The sequence below is a fragment of the Centruroides sculpturatus genome, unplaced genomic scaffold, assembly GCF_000671375.1.
Source record: "Centruroides sculpturatus isolate CEXI.00-Female unplaced genomic scaffold, Cexi_2.0 scaffold276, whole genome shotgun sequence".
Classification (NCBI taxonomy): Eukaryota; Metazoa; Arthropoda; class Arachnida; order Scorpiones; family Buthidae; genus Centruroides; species Centruroides sculpturatus.
This window is the reverse complement of record NW_019384509.1, coordinates 132,174-148,103: the sequence shown is the minus strand read 5'-3', so window position 1 is coordinate 148,103 and position 15,930 is coordinate 132,174. Positions and strand designations below refer to the sequence as shown.

The window sequence follows — 15,930 nt, the reverse complement described above, 5'->3', positions numbered from 1 at the left end:
AATCAACGACATGTGGAAGCAGTTGAGTCAGAGATAGATGCCTCGTTTACAATAACACAACCCGTTTATTAAACACGAAAGAAGCTTACAAGATTTCCGCGATCTTGGAAGTTCTGCGGCGTTGCGGCCTCTGGGTCTTCCTCTCCTTTCCAAGGCATTTTGAAGGAGTGTCCCTTGTTCGCGAATGAACAATTCAATCGACGTCTCGACGACTCCGGACGATGCGGTCGACTTCCATCGGTGGAAAGATGTCTATCGGAGGTCGGAAGATGGACGCGAGACACACACACAACAATAATCCGTCATTTGGAACTTTGGGAGAAGAAGCAGTCGCGTCCTTGAATTTCCGGGGTTTTATCCGTTCTCTTCAGATTCCCCTTTCCGATTGGTCTCTCCTCGTCACCTGATGACAATTCGAAACCTTTCGGGGCGCGGGAGAGGTCAAAATCGACGTTTAATTCGATCTCCAACCGGAGATGGTCGACGGACTTACATTCTTCTATTGTTTAAAAGTAGGCGTCGCGTTTTCATAAAAAGTCTATTTCTAACTACAGTAATACCCCGAACTTACGCGATAGGTGGGACCGAGCGATAACCGCGTAAGTCGAATTCGCGTAAGTCGGGGTATAATTTCGCATATAAATACATACAAATAATTTTTAATTAGGGCCGGAGACTAAAAAAAGCAATAATTTAGAAAAAAATGTTTAATAAAATCTTAGATAATACATATGTATAACATATTATTATACAATTTTTCACAATTACTTGATTATCACACCATAATTTTAACATTGTTTCCATCCCAGCGATAATACCGCGACGTTTACGAATGATGCTTGAATTTAAAGATTGAGCATTTTTCGCAGCTTCGAGAATTTTTTCTTTACCTTTTATAATTGTTCTGACCGTCGATTCCGGTAGATCAAACTTCTTTGCCAATTCACAAATTTTCATTTTTGTATCGAAGTCTTTAATAATGTTAACTTTACATTCCAAAGATAAAGTTTTTCTTTTATTGTTTGATGCAGAAGAATCAGTTCTACTTCGTTCAGATGACATAGTAGAGTCTCTCGAGTCTCCGTAGATAAAACAAACACAGAAATAAATAACACAAAATAAATTGCAGCTATGCGTCGATTCCGCGCGACACGTCCGAACATGTAAGCCGAACAATAGTGTGGGGGGAGTGAGTAATCAAGAGTTGAGTGCCGCTCAAACAAAAGACGAATCGGCGAGATTTGAAAATCGCGTAACTCCGAGTTCGCGTAAGTCGGGGTAGCGTAAGTCGAGGTATTACTGTACTATATTTTTTCTTTAAAACAAAATTATTTTAACGCGAATTTTAGTGAGGGTTCGGACATGTCCAGAGCCTCACAATAATAAAAATAAACAGTTTATTTATTTTAATTCTAAAATAGATAATTGACACAAAACAAAGATATAAGAACTTAGTTTATCAAAAATAATAAATCTGTGACGACTTTGCAGAAAAAAATTGCCGCATACTGTAATCACTTTATCATAAAAATCGCTCGTCGTCGATTCCATCAAAATATTTTAAAGCTCTTTTTCTATTGAAAGCAACGCTAGTGACAACAATCTTCCTCCGACTGTGTTTGTTGCCTTTAAATTGTTTCATGGTTGAAAAACTGCGCTAGATGGTACCGAAAAAATTAATGATATTAAATCATATTCGTTTAGTACATGCTCGAATGAGTGTAATCTGGCTGCTTTACACGATTCAAATATTTTCGCCGTGGAAACTCTCCGTATTCGACAATACGGCGTTTCCATTGGGAATATGTATACACGAATTTCTATTCGAATGTACAATAGCAATCTTATCATTGAATTACTTAATGCGATTATCTATATAAATAAAAATGTAAATGTTCGTTTGTTCAAAATCTTAAATCTCCGAAAGTTCTTAACAGATTGATTTGAAATTTTGACACAACGTTGCATTCGAATACGTACAGTACGTTGTTATATAGATGTCGAAAATCCCCCGAGGGAGAGAGGGACAGGATTAAGGCTGACCATGAAGAACTCGGCTTATATTATAGTATTTTCGATGCGAATTTTTGCGTTTTAATAGGGTACGTCATGAGAATGTACATTAAGAAGGGATTTTTCGAAATTCCCTCCCGCGGGGAGTGCTATATATTTATAATAGATACATTTTAAGCCACAGCAATGCGTGGCCGGGTACAGCTAGTAATAAAATATTAATTTCATGTATTTTATTACAAATTTCTATACATGTGAAAAACAAAGTACGTTAAAATATGAAAATAATCGCACAATATGTATTTATATTTTAGAAAATTTGCCGTCCAGGGAAGCAGCGTTTCAACAGCTTCTATGGACGGCAAGCCACTGGTTTGTTATATGTATTCTCCATATAATGACCATTTATCTTGGTCTCAAGGGTAAATACAGTGAAAACTTATTCCGCAACACATGTTGGTAAACACTGCTATGGACTAGAGCAGTGGTACCCAATTAGTTTTTCCTGCGTACCACTTCAAGAAAGAGCTGAAACTCGCGTACCCCTTATAGTAGAAATTCATATTAATCCATATTATTATTATAAATTCGAAGGTAATTCTGCCTGTCTGTCTGTTACCTTTTCACGTCTAAACCGCTGAACAGAATTTTAATAAAATTTGGCACGGAGATAGGCTACATTTTACTGCGAGAAAATTCGATATAATGCTTGCGAAGCTGTGGGTAGACAGCTAGTGATAAATAGAATAAGTGTTTTTACATTTATTATCTTTAAAATATAATTATAACAATAATGAAAATAACATAAGGTTATTTAATTTTAATGTGACAAATGTGCACGATTTTCTTTGCACAACTTTGTAAAATCTGGTTGCTTTTTGGTCGGCTTCAGTCTCGAGTCATCTTCGAATTGAAGTCGGAGACGATGTTTAGTTTTCATGTTTGTCATGGCCAAAAATCTGCTCTCGCAGAGGTATGTTGTGCAAAATGGTAGTAAATATTTTATTGCTGCTTCGCTGACATGATGATAATGTTAATTGTACAATTTTTGTTTCTTGCGTAAGAATTTCATTCAGGTACGGTCACAAATGCATTTTTTTGATGAAATTTCGAGAATATTCTTAGTTATAAAAATAAACGAATTTGTGCATTTGACATCGTGTTGTAAATTGCCGAATTTTTGATGGTCCACCCATTATTTTTTTGATTGCTTCATCTCATGCATTTAAATTTTAAATCGACCGATTTTAGATTGCCGCGCTTACCCCCAGGGGTACGCGTACCACTAATTGGGAACCATTGGACTAGACAATCGAGATTTGAAGACTGACTTTGTACAATTTATGCTGTATTCTCCTGCACTGGCTTAACCAGAAACCAAATGTGGAGGCAAAAGTTTTGGCCAATTTTTTATTAAAATTTATAATAGGAATAATTACCTTTTGTTCTATAATGCTCTTTTACATATTATGCAAGTGAAAAAAGCAAGCATGTGGTTTTTTTCTTTTTGAAATTTAAGTTTTTCTTTGGGGGCACTCACCCCCTTGTGCTACTATTCTTGTAATTGTTAGAACAAGTCTGTAGTATATTTCAGAGTATCCAGATCCAATTTGGAATCAACCATTCCAACAATTTTTCCAATTGGATTTCCAATGAGGCATCTCTACATTATACCTGGGTGGTAAAAATTTTTGGATGAACACCAATAGTGTTTTCATTTTCTCCATCAGTTGCAATAATCTTTATTTCCCATATTTTTAACAAATTCTGCTTTATGATGCACATTACTGACATATTAACGATGAGAGAACATATGGGAGAAAATGCATTTTCTCCCATAATCTTTTCAAGTGAAAGTTTTGCAATGTTTGTGTGTTGGGACACAATTCTGATATTAGATGGCCAATGAAAATATTCAAAATTGTAACAAGTTGCACCTTTTGTATTAAAAAAATCTTTGTAATTTATTCTAAATACAAATACTGACCAATATAATAAGTAAACTTTTCATTTTCAGGTTTTCTTTAACTTGAACCAAAAGTTTATTGAAAAAATTTCATCAATATAAATGCAATTCATTCAATAGAAAACATTTATTCTCTTACAAATTTATTTAAACTATCAATATTTTATGCACTTTCTTTATGAAACAAACAAATATTTGATATGTAAGTTTTAATTACTGTACAAAAACTTACAGAGCAACAACCAATAAAACAGACACAAACCACTCCATTCATGTTCTATACATTAAATAGGAACATTCAACATTTGTACAATTTCATACTGAAAACTAAAATGTTATATTTAAATCATCTGTACATAGTATGATACTATTTACTATAACATAGATACTATTACTAGTGCAAATATTAATACTGTTTATACTGTTGTCTGTTAAATAGAATATATATAGTATCAAAAAATTTAAGGCAATAGAAAATTGGTCCGTTTTTGCATTAAAAAATTCAAGCTCGTCGTTCAAACAACAAGACGGTAATAGCAAACTGCAAATTTCTAAAAGATTTTTAACAATTGCCACTCTTATCATTTCGAGTATGCATAAGAACAATACGCAAATCAAAAATGACGTATCCAACATGCAAATCAGTGCCTTAACAGGATACTTCCACAGTAAAATTTCCTTTGTTAACAAAAAAACAGCATTACATTATGAAGAACTAACTGACAATATTTTACTCATATAACAATTACAATGTACTGATCAATATTCCACAACACCCATTCTTGAACATTTTCATTTTTAACCGTGACTAGATTATCCAATGAGCATAATATAATGTTTTTAATTCATTTATACAATAGACAACTGACGAGCTCTCTCAACTGTATTAAGGACCTTTGTTAATTTGGTCCATAAACTCAAGTTATTCATTATAGTCTGTTCGATAATTTCATGCAGACTATTGTGGAAACAAAAGCAATATTTGTTAAATATATTTCAGTTCTTAATTATATACATTTGAAAATTTGACATAGGAATTAAGTTTCAAAGTGCTTGTACAAAGATGTAACATAGGTCATTATTGACTGCCAATCTGGGCGTTCTTGAGATATCAGTTCATTTATATTCTGCAAGAATGAAATAAAATTAATTTTTAACTTATTATAATAGTAAAACATTAAATAGAAGTATATATATTCTATTTAAGCATGTTAAATAAAGTGAAATTGCATGTATTATAAAACATGTTTTACCAGCGTTGTTGAAATTCCTACAGATTCAGCAGCTTGAAATGCAATAGTAAAATTTCGTCTCTAAAAAATAAAATTTGGTTAAAATTAGAAATTCACAAAAATAAAAAAATTTTTTTAAATATATATTTTTTAATACAAATGAATATAATCTCAATTTAAATTTGGAAATTTGAAAAATCACTTCAAATACAAAATAATCTATGTAGAAACTTATAAATTCAAAATTTAATGAAAGGAAGAGGTGCTAACTATTTGATAAACTTTATGTTAAATAATAAAATTTATAATATTATTATTTATTTTTAATATAACATAAATCATACCTTATCTTTACCATCCAGTTCATTATATGGAATTAGATCAGGAAGATATGAATGTAAGAGAGCACAGAATGCCAGTCCATCATTCCAGCTACTGCTAAAATTAGTAATATCTATACCCTGAGAAAAATAAATTTATTTTTAAACAAGGAAATCATATTATTGTAAACAATATATTATATTTTTTATTCACACAATCTAAAATATACCTAAAATTATATCTTAAAAAAATATCTAACCAAAAGTTATGCAAAAATACAGTGCTGTAAATTAGTCAAAAATAAATATATAAATAGTGATTTACCTTATATCCCATAGTTTTATTCTGGCACCATTTCAGAAGAGCATTGCGTTTAGAGCCACCACCTTTTACTAATGATGATAATGGATCTTTTTTTTCTACATCCCTAATAGAAATAAGTTAAATTTTAAAATAATTACTAATGACATATTTCCAAACATGATTTTATTTTAACTAACTATATANTAATCAGAATTGATATAGTCCTTCCAACAATAATAGAACATACATGAAAATAATAGTTTCTAGGTAATCACTGTAACTTTAATGACATTTTCTAGTACATTTTATAGTACAGTACCTCAACAATTATCTCACAAGTTTGGATAAAAATGATTAATAAACAAAAGAGCTAGATACTATTAGCAAAAGAGCTATTAGCAAAAATAGAATGTCTAGTATTAATAGAACATCTCAACTTATGATTAAATTAAAATTAGTAGCTGATTTTGTTGCCATTTTTGGAAACAAGCTGAAAAATACAATTAGGCATTGAATTAATTAAAGATTGCAGTTATTCTTATGGAATATTTTCCCATGCCTCAATGAGAGCAGCCTTTAATTCAGTGACAGTCTTGTATTGCTTTCCTCTGCTATACATTTGAAAAACCAAGTTACCCCAAAGATTTTCAATTGGGTTTAAATCTGCACTAAGGAGTGGACAGTCCAAAAGTCAGATGCTCTTGTTCTGAAAAAAAGGATAATGCTAATTTTGATACAAGAAGCTTGCATTATCCTGCATGAATTCAAAGTCCTGTCCATAAGTTTGGAGCTGCCTCCAGACAAGCTCCTGATAAGTTTGAGAGTTGTTTCGACCTTAATGTGTCTTTCCATTCCATCCAATTCCCACCCAAGTCATGAGTGTACAGTACCACCATCAGCTACTCTCTTTGAGTACTGCTTTTGATCTAGTAGTCTTTTGTCTGCCCAATAATACTTAAAAACCATTAGGTCCGTCGAGAGTCTACTTTTTCTCATACGAGAAAATTACTTTTCGTCATCCTTCCCCTCTTTAAAAGTAGTTTCTGGCAAACTGTAATTGAAGTTGTTTGTGTTTCTTTTGAGCCGGTTGCCTGTCTTCATTTTGATTAAAGAAACATTGTCTGTTGATCTCAAAACATTGTATACTGTTCACTTACTGCAGCTTAGCTTCAATTTATTTTTGATTTTTTGAATGAACATGTTTCCTTGCAGTGCACATCAAACAATTGCACTTTGTTCTCTACGTGTTGTTGAACTCTTGCACCCACTATTTCATTTTCCTGTTTGTTGCTCCATATTATTGAGATGCTTTGAATGTTGAATGAAGTCTTCCCAAACTTTTAGCAATCTAAGTTACTTTTCTCCGTTCCTGAAATACATCAATTTTCCTTCCCATATCCCATTTTTAATAGTAATGTACTATACTATGCAATTTACTAAACCTTTCTTACACTTGCTAATTGCATTTTTATGCAAATTTCATGGATTACAACCATTACTTTCTTTGTAATTAATTCCAATCAGTATATGTTCTATTAATGTTGGACAACCTATTTTTGATGATAATATCTAACTCCTTTGTTTATTAATCATTTTTCTCCAAACTTATGCAAATAATAGTTGATATTTTGCTACCAAAAGGTACTAGAAAACTTTATCAAAGTTACATCAAAATAATAAAGTGTTTCTAGGTAATCACTGCATGTTCTATTATTGTTGAAAGAACTGTATTTCCATATGATAATTAATGAAAAAATTTAAAATAAATAGAAGTTAATCACAAATGCTTTATTGTACTTAAAAATAATTAAGTAAAATTACTTTTATCTTTAACAATATTTAAGCATAATAAGAAAATATTTTAATTTTTTTATATTATTGTTTATTTTATTTTTCACCTGGTGAAAAATATTGTTTTTTCTGAATAAGACTTCCTCTTTTTGCAGAAATGAAAACACCAATCCTAATAATATGCTAAGTCCTAAGTAGACAATAATACAGGGTGGACCAAAAAGAATATACATATTTCAAACTGATATATTTATTAAACTATCGATAGTAGCAGTGTGCTGCGGGTATCGGAGGAACGAGTGCATTGTCTAGTTTGTCCCCAGATGTCAGTTGTGCTTGGTTACAATGACGTATTCACAGTTGTTGTAAAATGGCTACGCCACAGCACAAAAGCTTTTGTATTCTTGAACTTGCAAAGTGTAATTCCGTGATTACAGTGCAAAGACGTTTCCGGTTGAGGTACGAAATTGATCCTCCGAATGGATGGAACATTCGCAGATGGTACCGTCAGTTTGTTGACACAGGTTGTGTATGTAAAGGAAAGAGTCCTGACCGACCTCGTGTATCTGAAGAAAATGTCGCACGGATTCAAGCTGCTTACCAACGTAGCCCTTCAAAATCAACACGTTGTGCCAGTCGGGAATTGCAGCTGCCTAAAACAACAGTTTGGCGTGTTTTGAGACGCAGGTTAGTTATGAAGCCCGGACCGAACTCCCGCACGGACCCCGGTTCCCGGATACCCGCACGGAACTCCCGCCCGGACCGTTCGTGTCGCTGGTGGAGGACACATTGAACACCTGTAATCTAAACTAGAGAGTTTCATAAATATGTGTCCCAAGTTCCATAGTTGTATGTCTTACAGTTTATTAAATATATCAGTTTGAAATACGTATATTCTTTTTGGTCCACCCTGTATAACAAAAATAGTACAAAATAAGGACACAGAAGCAACTGAATCAAAATATTTCCATAATGATCAATTACTATATAATTTATGTTATATTCCATACTTATATATTTTGAATGTACAGCAGAAATTTGGATTTAATAATCATGATTACTTTTCCACATCTGGCCCTCCCATATTTGGAGTCATCAAAGGTAACCAAAAATTTTTGAAAATATTGTGCACATACTCCATATTACCTTTCCATACTGCAGTTTATACATTTTTTTTTTATTAAGGTTGCTTTGAACCTTGTAGAAGAGCACAATACATCAACCACTACTGACCTGATAGTGATGAGAATTGGTGTAATGTGGCAGCTCATCAGTTGATTAAAAAGAAACAACTCTAATACAATACATGCATAATTGTAATTGTCAAAAATAAGTATCAAAGTCAAAATAAACATTTTTATATACACAGTAAGCATATATGTTACAGTCTTACTTAAAAATTATCACATTCCTATCTCCAGATTTTAGTAATATCTAGAGCATTCCCACCTACATTAGCTTAAATGTGGGAGAGTCTACTGTGTTTAATTTGAACCTAAATGATGTATAATTAGTAGTATGAAATAACAGAAAACAAAATCTATTGAAAATGTAATCTCTAAAATGTTAATATAAAAATAAATAATGAAAAATCATTACTTATTATACAAATATTTTGACTTAAGTAAGTTATTTTCAGATATAAATTCAAAAAAAGTGTTAGACTTTCAAATCATATGAAGAAGCTTAAACAAAATGAAACTATTTGGATATTACATAATTTCTAGGTACAAGGGCAGTATTTAATTATCTTTTGCTAAAAATTCTTAGAAGTTTGATTAGTAATGAATTAAAATGTTTGATCTTTATAATAGAAATAATTATTTATATAAAAAAAATTCTTATAAATCATTACTTTTAAAAAGTTTTTATATTATAACAAGCATATTAACTAATATTTCTATCTATTAATCATGACATAATAAGTTTTTACTGTAAATAAATATTTGATATTCATAAATAATTAATTAAGTATACCTAGTACATTTTTTAATCTATACTTTTAATTTCATATAAACTAAAGATTACATAAAATTTATTTTATTAAAAACCACAATTCTATATTTTTTCTCATATAATATGACTTTTTCCAAAATTTTAAATATTTGATTCTTCAAGTAAACCACTTAAATAATTTGAAAATGCAATATAAAAACAGAAAACAATATTAAAAATGATTCTTTGCTTATAATATATTTTCATTTTTTCCATAGATAATCATATATTATCATTTAATAATTACAATAAAATTAAAATAAAATGAGCAATTATTTATTGTGACATCATCACAATGCTGGGCTACAATTTTTAATTTCTTAATTTAAAATATATGCTCTCCATCTTAAATTAGTAGTGGCTTTCCCTTGTACTGTAAATCATACTTTTTCTTTAACAACAGAGTTGTGCCAGTCATTTATCTAACACCTTTAAGGAAAAAATTTTTAAATTGAAATAACATGACTTCTGGTTTGCATCAGAAGTTGGTATATAGTTAATTGCGGTCACCTGCCCCTAAGGTTTCCATATCTGGTCTTCTCTTTCATCTACTTAACTCCATTCTTGAGATCAATGAAAAACACAGAAGAATGACAGTGGGAATTTATAGGATCTACAATTTTTTTAAATTGCTGCCCAATTAAAAATTAACTATAATGTTCAATAAACTAAGAAATCATTTCTTTATACCTCCAACACATCCTCTTTTGATTACATAATAATTTTTAACTTCAATTCAAAAACTGCATTAAAAAAGCCAACACACATCTACATAAACAATTTTATTTTTAATCTTTACAGACTTATTCAATACACACTGTTAGATTCTTTCAACTTAATAATCTTTTCTATTTACTTATTTCAGTGTTTTTTAAACTAAGAATTTTATGTCATAACTAAATATGAAACTTACCCATAACTGTTTCTTCTCATGGGTTCTAATTTACTAGCAAGAATTGAAACAGGATGAGCTGGTGGAGGCTTACTAGTTTCTATCTCACCATTTGTCTTCAGACCACTAACTGGCTCTGAAGTTAAAGTAGAAGCAATTCCATTTGATTTTCCTTCATTATATGAATTTCTTTGTAATCTACCTGACTGACTACTTGTTTTAGTATCACGAAGTAAAGAAGCATCACTTGAAGCAGAACGCAAAGGAGGCTGAAAATATTTCAAGTGTAAATAAAAGTACAAAAATTTTCAATCATCAGTATGTATTTCAGAATTTATTAAATTTTATAATAAAATAAATTTAATAAATTATTAGTTTTAATACTAGTTTATGATAAATTAAGTGTTCAAAAATAAGAACATTCTTTTTGTCATAAAATAAATTAATTTATATAAAAAACCGAAATAATTTCTAATATATTTTCCAATCATTTTCAGAGAGAATCCACATTTTTATATTTTATAAATTAAGATGACCTTGTTTGAAAATTAGAAAACAAAAATATAACTTATATTCTATTTTATGAAAGTTAATTTTAGTAGTTACTTTCATTATAGATCAAAGCTTGTTATGTTTTAAATGCAATAACTTATCAATATAGCAATAAAATTCTTAGCTAGCATTGCTATACATCTATAAATAATCCTTAAAAAATTGTAAAAAATTAGGGGGGGGTCATTTTTTAACTGCCATACTTTCCCTCTGTTATACACTCCTAAAAAGTGAAATACCAAAACAACAAAGGAATGTGGGTAGCCACATGTACTGTACATTGCAGAAGTGGCAGAGGTGACAGAGATATGCAAATGATTAAAAGAACAAAGATATTCAACAGACACCTGTTTATTCAGTAATTAATATGACTCCCAAAGGCAGTTATACTGGCCACTATATGGTGAGGCATACTATCAATGAGGCAATTAATGATTGCATGAAGTATTCCTTGCCAAGCTGTATCCACTATGGCACATGTCATCTATGGTATGTGGCAATGGTTCCCCAGTGCACCTTATGTTAGATGAGATCCCACAGGTGTTCAATGGGAGAGAGATTCAGTGAGGATGCCAGCCAGGGAAGGATATGAATTCCATTCAAGCTGGTGAATGTTCTCTGTGCAATGTGTGGTTGAGGATTGTCTTTCTGGAATACATGTCAGGTCCAGCCTGCAATGATATGCCCCACAATTAATGTGACATACTGGTCAACTGTCAAAGTACCAGAAATGTGCACCAGGGCTGTCTGCTGATTAAACACAATGCCTGGTGTGTGGGCCAGTGAAAGGGGCTGAGACACAGTGTTCCCCAGGATACTGCCACACCCATCCATGGTCATTATTCCTTCACAGACAGAAATGAGATTCATCTATAAACAATATCCAATGCCATTCAATGGTCCAGTTGTGATGACGATGACACTATAATTTGCATGTGGCTACACACATTCCTTTATAGTGTTGAAATTTCACTTTTGAGGAGTGTTTGAAATCCAGCAATGAGTTGCTTAACTTTCCTTGCAACATTTAAAATTTTGGTGGCACCATCTGTTATTATAATTTATTAAAAAACTTTTTATATTTTTAATTATTGTAAAAATAACAAAAAGCTTAATTTTGAGGTTAGAGATGGGTTTTATAAAAAATTGTAAATGCTAATAATGAGTAAAATCATCATTAAGTCTGATCGTACTCGAGATATGACACACAACCCCTTTATCTACCCACTTCCTCAACCATTAACTGAACTGCTAAAATTTAATAGAATCAATCCCTCTAATACACAAACATCCTTGAAAAATTTCAGAAATTTTTGACAAAAATCATAGGAGTTATTAAGCTTCAAAGAGGGTGAACAAAATCATGCCATACACCACATAAATTTTTTCCCTCCATAACAATTAAATTTCATAAAAATATGCATTAAATGTTACAGATAAACATATAGGTGGTAAAAAATGTAAAAAACATAAGTTTAAAAATGTCAAATTTTTATTTAATTGTAAGGTAATGAAATTTTGTATTTTGTCTAATTCTTAATAAATATTGATAGCAGGCTATAAATTAAGCCATTATTCTTAATTTGGATTTAACAAAGCAAAATATCTGAAAATTTGTAAAACCAAATTTCTGTTTATAATATAGTAAGAATATATCAGATTTTCTTACCTTAATAAAAATATTACTTCCACTACCTAATAAAATTGAATTTGTAGTAGTACGAGTTTCTGAAGAAGTACTACCTACACTACTGGTTGATGAACTATGGCTACTACTCGGACCTGATTAAAAGAGTTTAATTATTAATTAATTGAAATTTAAGTATTTGTAAAATTTCATTCAGTAAAAATAAAAAGTTTTACAACAAAGAAATTTTTTGATTTAAAATTTCATCAAAAATAAATGGCTTTCCTTTTATAGTTATCATCAATTTCAGTGTATTCCAATGTTTGATATTTTTTGATTATGCTGTACATTAATGCATCAATGTGAAAATAATGTACCCATGTACATTTATTTTCAAAAATAAATATTATCTTTTAAAGGCCCTTAATATGATTCATCATTTGATCAATTTTATGTAAGCTTACATAAGTTAAAAATTTTAAAGTTGTATGTACTGTACATTAGTAAGCTTGTGTACTTGAAAGATTTAATTGCTTGAAATGTCAATAAGTCAATTTAAATTTATGAATTACAATAATTAAAATCTTTTGATTTCATAAAACAAATTACAAATAAACTTTTATAATATTAGCAGTTATGTAAAACAATTTAATAATCAGAAATGTAAAAACAGAATAAAATTCATAGTTTATACATTATTAGCTCTATGATCACTGTTATCTTGAAATCAAAAATGTTTTGTGCATGTGCTGTATGAATGTATTTATGATTTAATGACAAAATTCCAGTCAATGACTGACAGTCAAGTTCATATTTTTGAAAATATTTTAATTAAGATATGTCAGTATCACTGATCATTTCATCAATTCTTGCTTTTTTTGGCATGTTTATATTGATATTAATGAAAGTCACTATCATTACTACCTTAAGAAATGCCATATCTCTTTGGCTGTAATCACAAATGATATCATTTTGATTTGAAGACTTTTTCATTATTAAATGCTGACAATTGTGAAATATACTTGAATTTAACAATTATATTTAATTTGAAATTGTTTTGTTTGTTTATGCTTGAAATAAACATTTTAAATAGAGACTACAGTCGACCCCCCCATAACACTGTTGATAATTCTGTTTTATATGAATTTCATGTTGTACGAGTCACTTAGATTATACAAATACGTGAGCCGTTCATAACCCGGCACACATATTTGTAAAATCTAAGTGATTCGTACAACATGGAATTCATATAAAACAAAAAAATCAACAGTGTTATAGGGGGGTTGACTGTACTTTTTATTTGCAGGATAGTGAGAATATATTAAAGTGGTAAATAAAATCTTGAACAATGCAGAACAACTTTGATTTCAAAATAGCAGGTAGTGACTATATGTGAACTGCTTTTTATTGGTAAAATGCTCATTTCAATGGCAACCACATTCATATTTAGATTTTTCTTGGGAGAATCTGTTAAATTTTAATGATTAAGTGATTAACCATTAGTTTTATAATATATATTTTTTTGTTTATTTACATACATTCAAAAAAATAAATTATTTTCAGTGGGCCAACATTAACGAGTGTTTATTTCTTCTCCCATCTCATTGTTTAATGTATAAACTTATTACATTTAAAAGTAAAGTAAAAAAATTTTTTAAGTGATTTTCAAATTAAATTGGTCATGTCTTCTGAAGGTATAATTCTAATTCAGTACATCTGTAATTCTACATGTACAATCAATCAATAAAACTTGCTATTTTAGTTCTTGTCATTATCACTTGGATAACATTACCAAGTGAGTTTTGTCAATGCCATATTCAAGGTATAATTTTATTACAGCTTTGTTCAAAATTAACTAAAGTGTACTGCAAAATGCAATATACTGCTTTAAGACTTATCAAATAATAATTGTTTTTCCTCACTATTAAGTTTTTGTTTGGATAAAAATCAGTAAATTTTTACCAAACAATTAATGGGTTTCATTTATTTCCCTGTCATTTCTGATATGGCTTATAGATTAGTAAAATAGATTAAGAAAATTATCTATTTTATTAATCTATGATTAATAAGATAGCTATAGATTAATAAAATAAATCTTCAACTGAAGATCTTACATTAAGAATAATAATAATAATAATTAACAATAATGTCATTATCAAACCTGTTTTTACAAAATTAAAGTTTCCAACACTACTTTCTTAAAAATCTAAACATTTATCAAACAATTATCATATTTTACAGCATATAACATGCAATCTTATTTCAAAAAGAAAGCTTAAAAAAAATTACCCTACATCTTATAAGTGAAGTTGTTATTTTCCATAGACTACAGTAGGGTATGGGAGACCCCTTACTTATAGTCTTCAGTAGGCTACAAAAAACCTCTATCTTTCCCAACTCTTGAATAAAAATATTGATATTATTGTTTAATTAAACAAATCATCATTTGCTATAGCTGAGCAGCTTTTGCATGTATTCAAGTAGAATATTTTAGTGATAAATTTTAATTGTAAATGATTTCTTTTAAACTCTTTTCCCTTGATAAATAGAAGCGGGTATTCTAATTTTACTTTACTTATTTTTATGTTTTTAAGAATACAGTAAAAAAAATTTTGGGGCCAAGTGTCAAAAGATACTTGGCTCCAAAGGATTACTAATACCAGTATATATTAAATACTTTTTCCTAAATATTCTGTGCTAAAATGGGGGTTATTTTATATGCTGTAAAATATAGTAGTTTTTCCAAAGTGAAAATAATAATAAATCAAAAGACTACACCTATCTATTTATATTATGCTCATTCTACCTTTAGCATGTTTTGTTGCATTTTCTATTGATTCAATTAAACTTTTCACTGACATCTGAGTAGCACCTCTATGTTCTCCCCATTTTGTGGAATTCAACTGACGACGTGTTGATACTAAATCTTTTTCAACAGATGTCAACACACTTACGTCTGGAGGATTTATAATATTTGTGTTACGTAAACTGATATTCCTTTGGTGTGATGATGATAATAGTTCCTTTTTGACCTGTTTAAATACAAAACAAGCATATTTTATATTAGTTAAAACATAATCCAATGTTTTCATAAAATTATAAAATACTAAATGTTTAAAAAAATTTCTTATTTTTTACTTATTTGAATCTTGAATTCAATGTTTTTTTTTATAAATTAAAATTATATATATATATAAANAATTCTTCAAGGGAAGGAAAAAAATCAGAGATAATCTAT

At 29.8% G+C, this 15,930-nt stretch overlaps 1 protein-coding gene across 1 annotated transcript in view; it reads right to left on the bottom strand.

The window, feature by feature from the left end:
• Window positions 1-4,563: 4,563 nt before the first annotated feature.
• LOC111622320 (cytospin-A-like) overlaps window positions 4,564-15,930 on the bottom strand; it is a 53,693-nt gene continuing 42,326 nt past the window's right edge. Inside the window, exons 9-15 of the mRNA XM_023364673.1 lie at window positions 15,499-15,724; window positions 12,735-12,847; window positions 10,535-10,782; window positions 5,857-5,959; window positions 5,556-5,672; window positions 5,233-5,292; window positions 4,564-5,106 (exon numbers count right to left, since the gene is read on the bottom strand). Coding sequence (XP_023220441.1) covers window positions 5,017-5,106; window positions 5,233-5,292; window positions 5,556-5,672; window positions 5,857-5,959; window positions 10,535-10,782; window positions 12,735-12,847; window positions 15,499-15,724 — 957 coding nt within the window. The 3' untranslated portion in view covers window positions 4,564-5,016. The remainder of the gene's footprint in view (window positions 5,107-5,232; window positions 5,293-5,555; window positions 5,673-5,856; window positions 5,960-10,534; window positions 10,783-12,734; window positions 12,848-15,498; window positions 15,725-15,930) is intronic.